At 41.5% G+C, this 17549-nt stretch overlaps 1 protein-coding gene across 1 annotated transcript; it reads left to right on the forward strand.

The window, feature by feature from the left end:
- Nucleotides 1–9266: 9266 nt before the first annotated feature.
- LOC311128674 (torsin-1A-like) lies at nucleotides 9267–15803 on the forward strand. Its single transcript, XM_084160873.1, has 5 exons — nucleotides 9267–9548; nucleotides 11988–12253; nucleotides 12442–12617; nucleotides 13296–13423; nucleotides 13698–15803. Exons 1-5 carry the CDS (start codon nucleotides 9362–9364, stop codon nucleotides 13940–13942), a joined length of 1002 nt encoding a protein of 333 aa, XP_084016999.1. The 5' UTR covers nucleotides 9267–9361; the 3' UTR covers nucleotides 13943–15803.
- Nucleotides 15804–17549: the final 1746 nt, after the last annotated feature.

The raw sequence follows: 17549 nt of genomic DNA on the forward strand, positions 1-17549 counted from the left end.
GAGATACAAGTTTCAAGTCTATTTATCATTATATATGTTTGTACATTTACCAATAAAAAATACCGTAATGATTGAATGTCCATATAGCTGTACCATGATATTTGCATTGATACTAAATATACCTTCAATTGTTCTCCACTAATTACCCCGCTAAAGCCCCTCCCCATCCCAAGTTGAGCCGTCATCCCAATGATCGGCATCCCACCCACATCCCTCCGGATCCCTAGGGCCCCGAGAGGCCAGGACCCATCCATCGAAAACAGCACACAGTGCCACACACAAAACCGAAGCAGATTAACCGCCAAAAGCATTTCCAATGCTGTCACCTCTATATATAACTATTTAAAAATATATATCGATTCAAATATCTTGCATATCTTATTTTCCATCATTATCAATTAATATGCGTAATAATGTCGGCAGTTCATACATAGGATTTTAACATATAACCCGGATTGCCATTGTAGTACATTTAATTTATTGACAAGCAATTATTATTCTAGCAAATAATTACCGTGGTCCATCCCATACCCCCCCCCCCCCCCCCCCCCAACATCCCCACCCCCCCACAACAGATGCCGGACAAACACACACACACACATACTCACATACTCCAACACACTCAACCCCCCTCCTCCACAATCCACCATAAAATCAGATACTCAACGGTTGTTATATCCCAGAGCCCAACTCAAGAAAGGACCTGATTTACGAGTGCACATACAGTTACAGCTGATTGAGAAAGCATGCAAGATTGAGCAGAAATTGACAACAATGTGAGATTTGATTAATCTACTTAATCTATGTCAAGTCCTAGGTGATGGAGATCAGATCCACCCTCTTCACCTGAGACACAAACACTCTGGTCCCCCGTTGTAACCATTTTTCCCCAAGCATCTCCGTGCAGTCAGACCTTTGATTATTTTGTGCCACCTGGGCCACAATGATAAACCCCCTCTCTGATTGTCCGAGTGTGACCCCCTCCCCATGGGTTACTGCAGCCAGTGTTGCCAGCACTGCCACTACCTGGGTGGGGGTACCCCACCGGAATCCCTACCGGCTAGGTAAAAGGTCGTCAAGGTTCTCATTAGCAGCTTTGAAAATGTCCTTGTATATAATGCTCTCCCATCAGGGGGCTCTGGCTTTGTAGGACCAACCCTGCCAGGCAGGCTCAGAATCTTGAGGGGGCGGTGCTGCTCAAGTAGGTCTCTGACCGCATTTATTTCTCTGTTTAGGCTGCATACTCACAGCAGGTCCATAAAAGAGATGGGAACTTCTCTTTTGTGTATGGGTCACTCAGTTGGGTGTCCAGGATATAGGGTTGGGGATCTTTCCATCATGATAGGACAATAAAAAATTTGATTAGATGTATACTATATTTAAAAATGTATATCCCTCATCTACACAAAATTGAAAGCTCCCTCTCACTACCCCTGCTCATAGACACCCGTCGGCTCTAGGATATGCAACCATTTCCCCTCTCACTCAATTAACACCGCACCTTTCCAAACACAAAAATGCACACCACATGGTTGACTGCGGAGGAAATGGGCCGAGCGTCGAAACGCACCCACATCCCACACCTGCCGCAAGGGGGAAAGGACGCCAGGGAGAACACAGGACCAACCTCAACAACCGTCCGCCAAAACAACAATTGCCCACCAAAAAAGCCATGTTCTAATTAGTTGTATTTGAAGATGTATTATTCTGCTTGTTATCTTTTCTTGTTATATCGTTTTGTCCTTTTTTAAATGCTATACTTACTATAAATGTTATTTAATATTCCAATCCCTATCATTGCTAGTACTGGGTGTTCCATTATTCAACTCCTCTATTAAAACTTTTAGAATAGCCATGGAGTAGTCTTTGTGTCTCTGAACATTTGGTTGTCAATATATAGTTTATCGACCACAAGTGCCACACGTTTCCCTTTTAATCTATTTTCCTTGAAGATTGGATACAGAACTTTGCGCCTTTCTGCAATCTCCCTCGGGAACTGATCATTCATGCCTATTTTCGTGCCAGCAAGTCTTTTTCCTAGGCTTTTAACCATAGCTTTATCTTTAAAATTTTTGGGCAATCATATTTCTGTCCTCTTTGTCCAAAACGGTGTACACGTTCGAGTTGGACTTTATCGACAGCCTCTAGTGGTATTTGAAGCGCTGTATGCAGGAAATCCTTCATAATATTTTCGGTTATTTCTCCCTCCTTTTCCTGAATACCCATAAGTACTAGATTTTCTCTCATCGATCTAGTTTGGATGTCTAGTAAGGCTTCTCTCAGAAGGTTGTTCTCCTTTTTAAGTTCCCTAACGTCCGTTTCCATCTTAGTTACTGTCACTTTACATTTTTTGGTTTCTGTTTACATTATCGCTGCTTTTTCGTCACTCATTTCAAGACTCGCTTTCAACTCTTTCACGTCCTTACTGACCAATTCTAGTATGCCCAATTTGTCATTTATCGACTTCAACAGGTCGCTTTCCACACTTACCAGACCCAGTGGTGAAAAGCATATATCATCTGTATCAGTCGACGAGTCGCGTTTTCTCTTGGAGATTGGTTCTCCTCGTTTATCTTCTGCCATGTTTGGGTGTTGCGTGTTGTTGTAATATTTGTTGATATATTTCTCTAGCCTTATGATTTGTTTTGTGTTATTATCCAGATTGAATTTTATTTACTGCGAATATATGAAATGCTAATATTTAGTCTAACTTACAGATTTTGAATATTATGTTTTTATCTTGAGGTAGTTTGTACCGCTTTCTATTCAATACGCCATCTTGTCTACGCGCGCGCGCCTCTCCTGGTCTACAGTATTAGTAAAAATGTGATCGATACATGTGGATGATCTTGTTCCTGTAGTGTTTGTAAATACCCTATTTGTTGTCAGCCTGTTTTTTGGAGACCTATGTGCTCCTCATTTGTTTTCGTGTTTAGTCCGTTGTTTTGTATTCTGGCTTTTGGACCACCAGTAAAGATCCTTGTTTCACCATCCTTGCCTACTGCCTACTGTCTATCCTGCACCGCACCTGGGTCACACATCACACCAACCTTTACACTATATCATATATGTATTGGATAACAGCACAATCATTTGTCCTTTTTTAGGCTTGGGCTCATTAAATGTCTTTAATGTAGGGCTCATAAAATGTATTTAATATATGGTTCATCAGGCTCCGGTAGCATCAGATTTGAATTTTCAATCAAAGCTCTAATCAAATCCAGACATGCTTATTTATATGTTTTATTTACATTTACATTACATTTTAGTCATTTAGCAGACGCTCTTATCCAGAGCGACTTACAGTTAGTGAATACATCTTTTTTTTATACTGGCCCCCCGTGGGAATCAAACCCACAACCCTGGCGTTGCAAACGCCATGCTCTATCAACTGAGCTACATCCCTGCCGGCCATTCCCTCCCCTACCCTGGACGACGCTGGGCCAATTGTGCGCCGCCCATGAGTCTCCCGGTCGCGGCCGGCTGCGACAGAGCCTGGATTCGAACCAGGATCTCTAGTGGCACAGTTAACACTGCGATGCAGTGCCTTAGACCACTGCGCCACTCAGGAGAATTTTATAATGCTTTTGAATGACATTTCCGGTTTTGGCGGGAAATACCGGGTTACCCGGGAGAAAAGTGATATATTCTCGGGATGGAACCTTTGTAAAATACCAGGAAAATATTCAACCCTACTGAGAAAGTTACAGATCCACAAATATGATAAGCCCCCCAAAATGCTAACCTCCACTGTTATTGTAATGGTGAGGGGTTAGCATGTCTTGGGGGTATGATATTTGTGGGTCTTGAACTTTCTCACTCATTATTCACAATTCATTCAGGATTATCCTTAATCATGGTAGCATCCACATTAATGTAGAAGTCTTTAGAAACAGATTTTATTCTTATTTACAATAAAAGTCACTCCAAAATGACACATTACTAACCATTCATTCTATTGCGCACAAAATAATCTGAAACACAATCAAAACAAACAGCAAATGCATCCAACAAGTTTGTAGAGTCATACACTTGTTGTAATCATTGTGTGATACGAATATGGGACCAAATACTAAACTTTTGACTACTTTTATACACATAAGTGAGTTTGTTCCAAATTATTTTGGTCCCCTAAAATAGGGGGACTACATACAAAATGTACTGTAATTTCTAAACGGTTCACCCAATATGAATGAATGAAAACTTAAATTAAAGCTGACAGTCTGCACTTTAGCCTCATAGTCATTGTATCATTTAAAATCCAAAGTGCTGTAGTACAGAGCCAAAACAACAAAACGTGTCACTGTCCCAATAATTACGGAGGACACTGTAGAAAAGGAGATAAGAATCCCAGCGGGAAATCAATGAAAAAACGTATAACGCTCCGCCTGTGGGAAAAAAAAAATAACTAGCTCCGACTGTGGGAAATCATTTGAAAATCACTGTCGTCATGATTTGGCCTAGTTTTTTTTCAGAGTTCCCAGTTGTCTTGAAAGCACCATGAGTCGAGAAACCTGCCTATTTTACCCGAAAGTACATAATGTCACGATTTCAAAGCTATACGATATTAGAGAGAACAAGTTAATTATCTCACATCTCTGAAAATATTTGTAATGGTTTACTTCTTGTTCACGTACAGTAATTGAAGGAGTGATCTCCTTTTCCAAAGATGATGGATATACTGACAGAATACTTGTCTCTCCATAACAATGGAGGTTGCTATCCAGAAAGCGGCACGGTGGGCTGTGAAGCACCCGCCTATTCCTCTCTTTGGATTGGTGGATACATACATTTTTAAATATTCGATGAGGGTTGTTGACGTCAACTGCCTGTATTCAATAGAGAGAGATGTTATGCTACTACGTTTACATTTGAGTAATTTAGTAGACGCTCTTATCCAGAGCGACTTACAGTTAGTGAGAGCATACATTATTTATTTTATTTTTCATACCCCCCGTGGGAATCGAACCCACAACCCTGGCATTGCAAACGCCATGCTCTACCAACTGAGCTACATCCCTGCAGGCCATTTCCTCCCCTACCTTGGACGACGCTGGGCCAATTGTGCGCCGCCCCATGGGTCTCCTGGTCGCGGCCGGCTACGACAGAGCCTGGATTAGAACCAGGATCTCTAGTGGCACAGCTAGCACTGCGATGCAGTGCCTTAGGACACTAACTAACCTCATGTCATGAATGTGTATAGCCATCTCCGATATAAAGTTGCCAGGATGTCACGTGTCCTACTCCTATCAGTACACTCGTAACAACCTAAGCATTACAAAACTTATATTAGATCAAATAAACCTCACATAGCAAATAAGCCATTACATTTTTAGTTGACCAAACCATTGACCTCCATACAACAACTCCTTGCTTGGTGAGAGAAAGAAACGAAACAACGCCACCTGGCGGAGAATACCGATTTTTGGCTGAGTTGGCTCTCTCGCTTCAGCTCTTCCTCTCTGCTGTGTCCTAGAATCGCCCAGAATGCTCCATGCGTCCCATTAACGATGCAAGGGCAACGTACACAATGGGCGTTGATACGATTCTAGCCTCGTCGAGAACCAGGCTTCCAAGGGAGGCGTGACAACTACGTGATTTTGGAGGTATAACAATGCGAGACTAATGCGATTCCAATGGAGTTTCCCATGTCCTCTAAAGTATCTCTGGACTCACTCAGCCATTTTTTTGGTTATACTCTTCAATACCATGTAGTGTCTAATTTAATTTAACCGAGTCTGCAATCAAGTTTGTTTAGGTAATATACACAGGGTAACACTTTACTTGACACCCAGTGTCATAACACATTATGACACATTCATAACCATGTCATAATATGTCATAACAGCTGACATAACTTGTCATAACCTGTTATAATATGTCCATAACACTGTCATGACACATATATCTAGATCTGTTGTGACATATATTGTGTTATTTTATGGCTGGTTATGACACCTACATAAGACTGTCAAAACCCACAAAACCTACCACACAAGGCAAAACACTCCATTACACCATAGCCTACGTGTCAACAGTATGTTTATGTTATATGCAGTATATGTTTTTTAATTGACCCAATTAAACTACCATTGTAATTGTGCACACATTGATGTCAGACATGCAATGCTCTGCTGCTGATGACTGGGATGAATGCAGGAGCAGATTTCAGTAACAGGACAAGGCATCCTCTTTTTGACTGATGACTGATATAAGGGAATGTAGGTGATAGGCCTATCTGGCTTATATGATTATGATGGTCATAATGCTTCTTGACAGGGTCATAAAGTGTATTTTCTTAGTCCAAGTAAAGTGACACAGGATGGTCATAATGCTTTGTGAAGGTGTCATAAAGAGTATTTTCGTAGTCCAAGTAAAGTGACACAGGATGGTCATAATGCTTCATGAAAGTTATTTAAAATATGATGAAAAAAACATGACTGTAAAGAATGCAATACATCAACAACAAAGGCGTTAAGAAACAAACTTTCAAACGAAAGGAAACTTCTTGGCAGGGAAAAAACTAATTTAAACAAATGTGGGTTTTGACACTCTTATGTAGGTGTTATAACCAGCCATAAAATAATGCAATATATGTCACAACAGGTGTAAATATATGGGTCATGACAGTGTTATGACCATATTATAAATGGTTATGACCGTGTCATAATGTGTTATGACACTGGATGTCAAGTAAAGTGTTACCGAAACAGTAATACAACAATTTAACTGTTGTAAATCTCTAAAACTGATAAGCTGGTTTTACTATAAAAAATATTTGCCTAAGCATGCCTGTTAGATATGGCTGGAGCTAGATACTGTCTGCCTACCTACCTAGGTACATTTGTCTGGTCTGGTCACTGTGCAAAGGTTGAGGGTTATGCCATATTTATTTCTATTAGTCTAGATATTGTTCTAAATGTAATCTTTTTGCCTATGCACATGTATGCATGTTCAACTAGTCTACTCTAATGGTGTTATGCTGCCACAGTTCAACTGTCGTTCAAACCTGGCAATGAAGTATCATTTATTATCTTTTTTTGTCTTACAGACGTGTGGTGCCTGGACTTCTTTCTGGCGTGGATTCTTGGAGAGAAACATAAACTGAAATCAAATCAAATTTAATTTGCCACATGCGCCAAATACAACAGGTGTAGACCTTACAGTGAAATGCTTACAAGCCCTTAACCAACCATGCAGTTTTTTAAAAAAAAGTTAAGGAAAAAACAGATAAGGAAAAAATAAAAATAGCAAATTATTAAAGAGCAGCAGTAAAATAAAATAACAGTAGGGAGGCTATATACAGGGGGTACCGGTACAGAGTTGATGTGAGGGGGCACCGGTTAGTCGAGGTAATTGAGGTAATATGTACATGTGGGTAGAGTTAAAGGGACTATGCATAGATAATAAACAGAGTAGCAGCAGTGTAAAAGAGGGGGTGGGGTGAGTGGGGTGGGAGGGACAATGCAAATAGTCCGGGTAGCCATGATTAGCTGTTCAGGAGTCTTATGGCTTGGGGGTAGAAGCTGTTTAGAAGCCTTTTGGACCTAGACTTGGCGCTCCGTTACCGCTTGCTGTGCGGTAGCAGAGAGAACAGTCTATGACTAGGGTGGCTGGAGTCTTTGACAATATTTAGGGCCTTCCTCTTACACCGCCTGGTATAGAGGTTCTGGATGGCAGTCAGGATGCTCTCAATGGTGCAGCTGTAGAACGTTTTGAGGATCTGAGGAACCATGCCAAATCTTTTCAGTCTCCTGAGGGGGAATAGGCTTTGTTGTGCCCTCTTCACAACTGTCTTGGTGTGTTTGGACCATGATAGTTTGTTGGTGATGTGGACACCAAGGAACTTGAAGCTCTCAACCTGTTCCACTACAGCCCCGTCGATGAGAATGGGGTGCTCAGTCCTCTTTTTTTCCCTGTAGTCCACAGTCATCTCCTTTGTCTTGATCACATTGAGGGAGAGGTTGTTATCCTGGCACCACACGGCCAAGTCTCTGACCTCCTCCCTATAGGCTGTCTCATCGTTGTCGGTGATCAGGCCTACCACTGTTGTGTCGTCGGCAAACTTAATGATGGTGTTGGAGTCGTGCATGGCCATGCAGTCATGAGTGAACAGGGAGTACAGGAGGGGACTGAGCACTCACCCCTGAGGGGCCCCCGTTTTGAGGATTAGCGTGGCAGATGTGTTGTTACCTACCCTTACCACCTGGGGGCGGCCCGTCAGGAAGTCCAGGATCCAGTTGCAGAGGGAGGTGTTTAGTCCCAGGGTCCTTAGCTTAGTGATGATCTTTGAGGGCCCTATGGTGTTGAACGCTGAGCTGTAGTCAATGAATAGCATTCTCACGTAGGTGTTCTTCTTGTCCAGGTGGGAAAGGGCAGTGTGGAGTGCAATAGAGATTGCATCATCTGTGGATCTGTTGGGGCGGTATATACTGTATTCTATACTATTCTACTCTATCTTAGTCCATGCCTCTCTAACATCGCTTGTCCATATATGTATATATTCTTAATTCATTCCTTACTTAGATTTGTGTGTATTGGGTATATGTTGTGAAATTGTCAGATATTACTTGTTAGATATTACTGCACTGTTGCAGCTAGAAGCACAAGCATTTCGCTACACCCACAATAACTTCTGCTAAACACATATATGTGACCAATACAATTGTATTTTATTTTATTAGAATCAGCTCACTGAAGCTGGCCGTTTTAACAGACTTTTACTCAAGTATAATTTTTCTGGGTGACTTTTTCTTGAGTCATTTTCTATTAAGGTATATTTTACTTTTACTCAAGTATGACAATTGGATACTTTTTCCACCACTGCCTTTTGGAAGCTCCATATGCGACTATCACCGGCTTCCTCGCAACATACCAGAAAGTGTTTTACTATTTTCATTAACGTTGTAGACCAGACTGGATCGCCTTCAACAGAACAGGTATGTTGAACTTTTAGTGTCAGTGTGGTAACGTTTCTTTTGAGGGGGATTTCAAAGATTTATGAATTGCGTTGAAACTGGTTTTCTAAACATATCCTCCTTTGCAGTAAATAAAGGAATTATTCCTTGATTAATTCCTTGGCTAATTGCATCTCTCTGGCTCAGCCATAACGCCACTGTCCATACCACACTATGGTTTGAGTTTTTTGCAGTTTTAGTGTTGAAATTCTGAATGACATCCATGTGAAAAAACCCAACAGAATGTAGCTAATTAGCTGCTGACGTTGAATCCGCCCCCCTTTTCTGTGTTGGTGTCGTATATTGATTACGTGGAAGAAAGTTGTTGAAACCGAAACAAGTAGCTGACTCGGGCTCTTTCAAACGTATTTGCACTCTTAGCTAAATGTTTATTTTAAGTGAAAATGAGAGCAACATACAAAACCTTGTTCGGATGTGTTTTAATATCGAGTGTTCTTGTGAACGCGCTCGGTTCAATCTCTGCAATGTTAGTCGGTGCGGGACTTGGAGGAGTAGCAGTAGCAGCAGTATATCGTTATTTACTTGAAAGTGAAAGTTGTAATTCAAAATGGACTCATTTTAATTCAACAAGTATGTGCACAGCTAAACTGTTATGGTTGATATTTTGTCATGGTCTACTTGGGCTATTTGGTACTCCACTGATCGTGTAGACAGTAGCTATGTTTCCATTAATGCAGCAATATGTAACTTTGGGCGACCCGACCAAATTCACAGAAATTTGTTGTATATGTATGTGTAAATATATATGTGTGTGTATATATACAGTGGGGAGAACAAGTATTTGATACACTGCCAATTTTGCAGGTTTTCCTACTTACAAAGCATGTAGAGGTCTGTAATTTTTATCATAGGTACACTTCAACTGTGAGAGACGGAAATCTAAAACAAAAATCCAGAAAATCACATTGTATGATTTTTAAGTAATTAATTTGCATTTTATGGCATGACATAAGTATTTGATACATCAGAAAAGCAGAACTTAATATTTGGTACAGAAACCTTTGTTTGCAATTACAGAGATCATACGTTTCCTGTAGGTCTTGACCAGGTTTGCACACACTGCAGCAGGGATTTTGGCCCACTCCTCCATACAGACCTTCGCCAGATCCTTCAGGTTTTAGGGCTGTCGCTGGGCAATACGGACTTTCAGCTCCCTCCAAAGATTTTCTATTGGGTTCAGGTCTGGAGACTGGCTAGGCCACTCCAGGACCTTGAGATGCTTCTTACGGAGCCACTCCTTAGTTGCCCTGGCTGTGTGTTTTGGGTCGTTGTCATGCTGGAAGACCCAGCCACGACCCATCTTCAATGCTCTTACAGAGGGAAGGAGGTTGTTGGCCAAGATCTCGTGATACATGGCCCCATACATCCTCCCCTCAATACGGTGCAGTCGTCCTGTCCCCTTTGCAGAAAAGCATCCCCAAAGAATGATGTTTCCACCTCCATGCTTCACGGTTGGGATGGTGTTCTTGGGGTTGTACTCATCCTTCTTCTTCCTCCAAACACGGCGAGTGGAGTTTAGACCAAAAAGCTCTATTTTTGTCTCATCAGACCACATGACCTTCTCCCATTCCTCCTCTGGATCATCCAGATGGTCATTGGCAAACTTCAGACGGGCCTGGACATGCGCTGGCTTGAGCAGGGGGACCTTGCGTGCGCTGCAGGATTTTAGTCCATGACGGCGTAGTGTGTTACTAATGGTTTTCTTTGAGACTGTGGTCCCAGCTCTCTTCAGGTCATTGACCAGGTCCTGACGTGTAGTTCTGGGCTGATCCCTCACCTTCCTCATGATCATTGATGCCCCACGAGGTGAGATCTTGCATGGACCCCCAGACCGAGGGTGATTGACCGTCATCTTGAACTTCTTCCATTTTCTAATAATTGCGCCAACAGTTGTTGCCTTCTTACCAAGCTGCTTGCCTATTGTCCTGTAGCCCATCCCAGCCTTGTGCAGGTCTTCAATTTTATCCCTGATGTCCTTACACAGCTCTCTGGTCTTGGCCATTGTGGAGAGGTTGGAGTCTGTTTGATTGAGTGTGTGGACAGGTGTCTTTTTATACAGGTAACGAGTTCAAACAGGTGCAGTTAATACAGGTAATGAGTGGAGAACAGGAGGGCTTCTTAAAGAAAAACTAACAGGTCTGTGAGAGCCGGAATTCTTACTGGTTGGTAGGTGATCAAATACTTATGTCATGCAATAAAATGCAAATGAATTACTAAAAATCATACAATGTGATTTTCTGGATTTTTGTTTTAGATTCCGTCTCTCACAGTTGAAGTGTACCTATGATAAAAATTACAGACCTCTACATGCTTTGTAAGTAGGAAAACCTGCAAAATCGGCAGTGTATCAAATACTTGTTCTCCCCACTGTGTGTGTGTATATATATATATATGTATATGTGTATATATATATATATATATATATATATGTGTATATATATATATATATATATATATATATATATATATGTATATTTCATTCTCATTGAAAGCAACCGACTGTGTCATTGCGTTTTGGTACACCAGAAGTACATTCATTTCCAATGGAATGCAGCGTTTGCCTCGCAGCGTTGCAGAGGCAGTTGCAATGCGTTCTGTGTGGTACATACGTTAGATTTATCGAACATATACGTCAAACTGTATGCTTTAAAGGGTTGACAGAAATGGTAGCAGAAGGTGAATGTTGAACTTTTATTGCACACATATCTAGATGATGCTGCATACTATTTTGCGCATGACACAGTCGGTGTGTTCGAAGCGTTACACACCGACTGTGTCATTGCATTTTGGTACACCAGGAGTACATAAATCTAACGTATGCGCCACACAGAACGCACTGCAACTGCCTCTGCAACGCAATGCTGCAAGGCAAACGCAGCGTTCCATTGGAAATGAATGTACCTCATGTATTACTAATCACATGTTATGAAAATTACCACCTATCCCCATGGATCATTTGAATCGAAATTATGATGGTGGTGTAATAGTGATCACTTTCTGCCCCATCAGGTTTGGAATTTGACCTAGATCATAAGCTGTTTGGTCAACATGTTGCCTCCAGAGTTATCCTGAAAGCTGTAACGGGTTTCATGAACAATAAAAACCCTAAAAAGCCCCTGGTGCTTTCTCTACATGGCTCGACTGGCACAGGGAAGAACTTTGCCAGCGAGCTGATAGCTGAAAACATCTATAAGGAGGGCATGGCCAGCAGTTTCATCCACCAGTTTGTATCTACAGTTCACTTCCCCCATCAGAGAAATATTGAGAACTACAAAGTAAATTGCTATAATTTTGTTATTCCTTTACACAGTTAAGTAATTTAAGTATTACTAGGAAGGAAATTCACAGTAATGAAAAGCTGTAAGATATAGGATGTAAATGTATTTTGTGGCTGTGCTGGAAGTTATTCTCCACAGCTCTAGATAAGTCTGTTTATACTGTTGTATTCATCCCCATTCCCCAGTCAAAGCTGAAGCAGTGGATCAAAGGCAACGTCACCATCTGCCCACGCTCCATATTCATCTTTGATGAGATGGACAAGATGCAGCCAGGTCTGATCGACAGTATAAAGGCCTACCTGGACTACTACAAAAATCTGGACGGGATCTCCTACCGCCATGCCATCTTCATCTTCCTCAGGTAGGGGAGACAGACCAGCGGTGTGTGTTTAAGAAATCATGTGTTGTTTTTTATACTTTTATACTATCATTTTTAAAACTGGATCTATAGTCATCCATTATCCTATCTTTACCAGTATTCTATTTAGCTGAAAGTCAGCTGTCAATAAGAAATCTAATAATGCGAAATTAAAGTTTTTATTTCTTATGTCTTAATATTTACTGTGTGTTTAAGGCACTGCATCGCAGTGCTTGAGGCTTCACTACAGCCCCGGGTTCAATCCCAGGCTGTGTTACAGCCGGCTGTGACCGGGAGACCCATGAGGCGGCGCACAATTGGCCCAGCGTCGTCCGAGTTAGGGGAGGGTTTGGCAGGCCGGGATTTCCTTGTCCCATCGCGCTCTAGTGACTCCTTGTGGCGGGCTGGGTGCCTGCAAGCTGACTTTGGTCGCCGGTTGGACGGTGTTTCCTCCGACACATTGGTGCGGCTGTCTTCCGGGTTAAGCGAGCAGTGTGTCAAGAAGCAGTGCGGCTTGGCAGGGTCATGTTTCGGAGGACGCATGGCTCTCGACCTTCGCCTCTCCCGAGTCCGTAGGGGAGTTGCAGTGATGGGACAAGACTGTAACTACCAATTGGATATCACGAAAAGGGGGTAGAAGTACCCCAAAAAATATTTACTGTGTGTTGATCATCTCCATAGCAACGCTGGAGGAGAGAAAATCATGCAGGTGGCCCTGGACTTCTGGAGAGCAGGGCGAGACCGAGAGGAAATGGAGCTGAAAGATCTGGAAACAGCGCTCTCCCTGTCCGTGTTCAACAACAAGCAGAGTAAGACACCTGTTCACTACTGTAGATGCACTGTTGTAACTCATTCTCGTATTTAACAAATCATGCATTGAAAGATCAAATCACACGTGTGTCTAACGTTAAGATCCGTCCCTTTTGGGTTTTTTATCCTGGGTTTAGAAAACAGGAGGCTTTTTAGACCTCAAATACAAAAATCCCCAGTGTTCTTATTTATTCTGTCCATCCATGTTTCTTGTCCCTAACCCATCTTATGACTGTCTCACTCCAACCTCTCCTCCTCTCTCTCTCTTTAAAGGTGGGTTCTGGCACGCCAGTCTGATAGACAAGAACCTGGTGGACTTCTTTGTCCCCTTCCTGCCTCTGGAGTACAAACACGTTCTGCTGTGTGGCATGGCTGAGATGGCCGCCAAGGGCCTGAAGCCCAACCATAACGTGGCCGCCCAGATGGCCAGAGAAATGATTTACACCCCCAAAACAGAGAAGCTCTTCTCCGTAAAGGGCTGCAAGACCATCAGCAGCAAGCTGGACTACTACACATAGACTGCATTGCAGTTGGCGGCTGTGGAGTGAACAATTTACGAATCATAATGAGTAGTAACTTAGGATGAAAGGGGATTTGTTGGTCTGATCAGTCAGTCTGCAGTCACCAACGGAAATTTAGTTGATTTCAAAGAGGGAACAGCTATCTATCTACCGCCTACTCTACTGTGTGGACTTTCTTAAATGAGAACATCTCCGCCAGTCGGAGGGAGGAAGTCAGTGACAAAGTGGATGACCCTCAGGTATCCTAACCTCAACACAACCATGTGGAGGACATCAACGGGCTTGCGCTGATGTCACTTTTCCCTGAATAGTAATGAATGGACTACTGAGATCCCAGCTGCTCGATCCCAACTTTTATGTATTCTGTAAATGAGAATCTCCAAAAACATGTTCCTTTTTTTTTTTCAGGGAATTCAAATCAAAGTTGATTTGTTTGTATACACAGATTTGCAGATGTTATCGCATGTGCAGTGAAATGCTCGTGTTTCTAGCTCCAACAGTGCAGTAATACCTAGCAATAAAAACATTGTAAATACAATACACATAATCCAAAACAAACAATTTTTTAAATCATAGCTCAATATTAGAAAGATGTTCCTAATGTTTGTGTTACGAACCCCGTGGCTTTAAACGTCTAGGGTGGATGGACATGAGACCCGTAACATAATTCATGCAAATTAGGATGATGACATGGAACAGTGAGAACAAAAAACTACACGACAACCATATCTACCGTCAAACATAAAAGGTTTATTGCTGAACACACTGTAAAGGTTTGGGAAAAAGGGCTGAGCAGGACCCAAGAAATGAAACAACAGTGTAAAAAAAACCTTAAACTGATCTTGCCTGCCTCAAGAACCGCTAAGCTACTGCTAATCATTCAAAAGTACAGTGGGTGGTCCGCTCAGGTCTAACTAGTGTTTTTAGACAGATTTCTTCCTACGGGTAATGTACGCCCAAGGGCAACTAGCTTAAACTCCCCTTTTCCTAGAAACACACACAGTTACCAAACAGAGTAATCAGCAAATTAGTGAGTACACAATACACAGGACACCACAGTATCCATACTCACATAGGGAAAATAGTCTCTAACAAAGTTACCAAACAGAGTAACCAGCAACTTAGTGAGTAAACAAAAAACAGGACACCACAGTATCCATACTCACATACGGAAAATAGTCTTTCTCTCTAACAACAAACACAACTGACCGGCTTTTATTCAATGGGATGTGTGATTGAAAAACCAGCAACAGGTGGTGCAATGCAGAGGAATGTTCACTGATTGGTCCACCTTAGCAATCAGCAGACACCTCAACGACCACCAATCAGGAACATACAGGACACCTGTTATTAGGGCAGAAGGAGAGGAAACACAAAAAGACACAGGATACCTGTATCCGTAACAGTTTGGTATGTATACTCAGTGTAGATTAAGTTAATGTGCAGCAGAATACCAAAGTGGTAAGTGAAAACTAGTTGTGTATAAGAAACAAATGTGGTTTAAAGCTACAATCTGTAATAATTTTTTTCATCCAAACGGATTGTCGTCAATACCTGGTCTACCAAAACCTTTAAAAAAAATCTGCCTTAATACTTGCATCTATTTTGCCTTTGGTTTTAATCCTTAATTATTCACGTGAAGCATTGTGTACATTATAAAAACTGCTGTAAGTTTAACTTTGTGGGTATACAAGTATATAGTGGTCAGTCCACCAACTTTTTCATTTTTCCTAAATAATTGAATTGAGTAGTCTTAACAACCATTCCTTGACAATGTCTCTGGAGCGAAGTAAATCCAAATGGAATGTGTTTTAATATAAGCCACAATTAAACAATTGTATGATTTATTTTCAGTTGGCATTCGGCTGTTCCTGGTTTAAATGCACAAAATCATTACGGGAAGGAAGGTTCACTATTTGTCATTTAAATGTTTGTACAAAAACTTTTGTTTTACTTTTGTTTGAGTAAATGAAAAATCAAAGGTTGAAGGAAATGTAAGAACTCCTACTCTGAAGTCAACCCCGAAGGAGGCACCAAACACTATATATTTCTACATTTTACTCTAAGCTCAGAACTACAATAAATCTCAAAGCATTCTAGCTTGCTCATTAATGTGTTATTCATGCAAGTCAATAACAAATTAACTGTGATTTTGGTCAATGGACATGTTGTAGGCTTGTCTGATGTAGTCAATCTGTAATATTATCATCTCCACTCTCACCGAAAGTATTGGGACATTCACTTGTGTGTATTAAAGTAGTCAAAAGTTTAGTATTTGGTCCCATATTCCTAGCACACAATGATTACAAGAAGCTTGTGACTCTTCAAACTTGTTAGATGCACTTGTTTGTTTTGGTTGTGTTTCAGATTATGTGGTGCCCAATAGAAATCTATGGTAAATATGGTATTGTGTCATTTTGGAGTCACTTTTAATGTAAATAATTGAATATTTTTCATAACACTTCTACATTCATGTGGATGCTACCATGATTACAGATCGTCCTGAATGAATTGTGAATAATTATGAGTGAGAAAGTTACAGAAGGACAAGTATCATACCCCCAAGACATGCTAACCTCTCACCATTACAATAAAAGCGGAGGCTAGCATTTTTTGTGGGGGTAGTAGGATATTTATGCCTCTTTCTCACATTATTCACAATTCATTCAGATTATGCGCAATCATGGTAGCATCCACATTAATGTAGAAGTTTTCATAAACATATTCTTTTCTTATTTACATTAAAGTGACTCTACTAGGACCTTCACGTTCTCCATAGAGCCCCCCTGTGTAGAGCTGAAGGAGCCCCACAGCCAATCTCCCTACAGACTACCCTTGCAACCTGCCAGTCAGTCAGCTAGCTTCACACACCGAGGCCCAGGATTGATTGGACTTCACCTCCACTCTCCCAGAACACCTCGGACCTGATCCATTTTCAAGCCTCACAGTCGAGGCAGATCACATTGGCATCATTTTAATTTGGTTTTTGAATAACACTGACCAACAGTAGACTAATCTCCTCTGCACCCAGCTCCATATAATAGTCTTTCTATCGCTCCCTTTCCAAACTGTGGTTCGTCTGGACACCAACAGCTCCCACAGCCAAGCTGTCTACACACCACCGTTGCAGCCATCATGTCCCAATGAAAGCCACATACTGTCATCCATTTTCCTTTGTTAAGGACTAACACTCTCCCAGAGCACAGGCTGGTCCCATTCTGAAGTCAGACTGTGCCTTCTGGTGGCTGGTCTAACTGAGCCTGGAGAAACAACCACCAGGTCTTAATCCTTGATGTGATGGGAAGTCATTAATTGGTGTAACACCCATTCCACCCTCACAGTATGTGTTAGTGAATGCATGTGTGACACCAAAAGCCCTAGTATACAGTCAAGTTTTAAATATACTAAACATATATAAGATAGCCCTGTATGCACTTAAACATGTGTTTATCAGTTTAACAGCCCTACATACAATAACACAGGTTTATATCAGTATAACAGAATCCTACCTGTCCTCAAGCAGATGATCATCAATATCACTGCAGGTATCATATTGGTCTTAAACTGGGGCTCCACTGAGCTGTGTTAGCCTGCTGTCAGAATA

The sequence above is a fragment of the Coregonus lavaretus genome (genome assembly GCF_964263955.1).
Source record: "Coregonus lavaretus genome assembly, chromosome: 4".
Lineage (NCBI taxonomy): Eukaryota > Metazoa > Chordata > Actinopteri > Salmoniformes > Salmonidae > Coregonus > Coregonus lavaretus.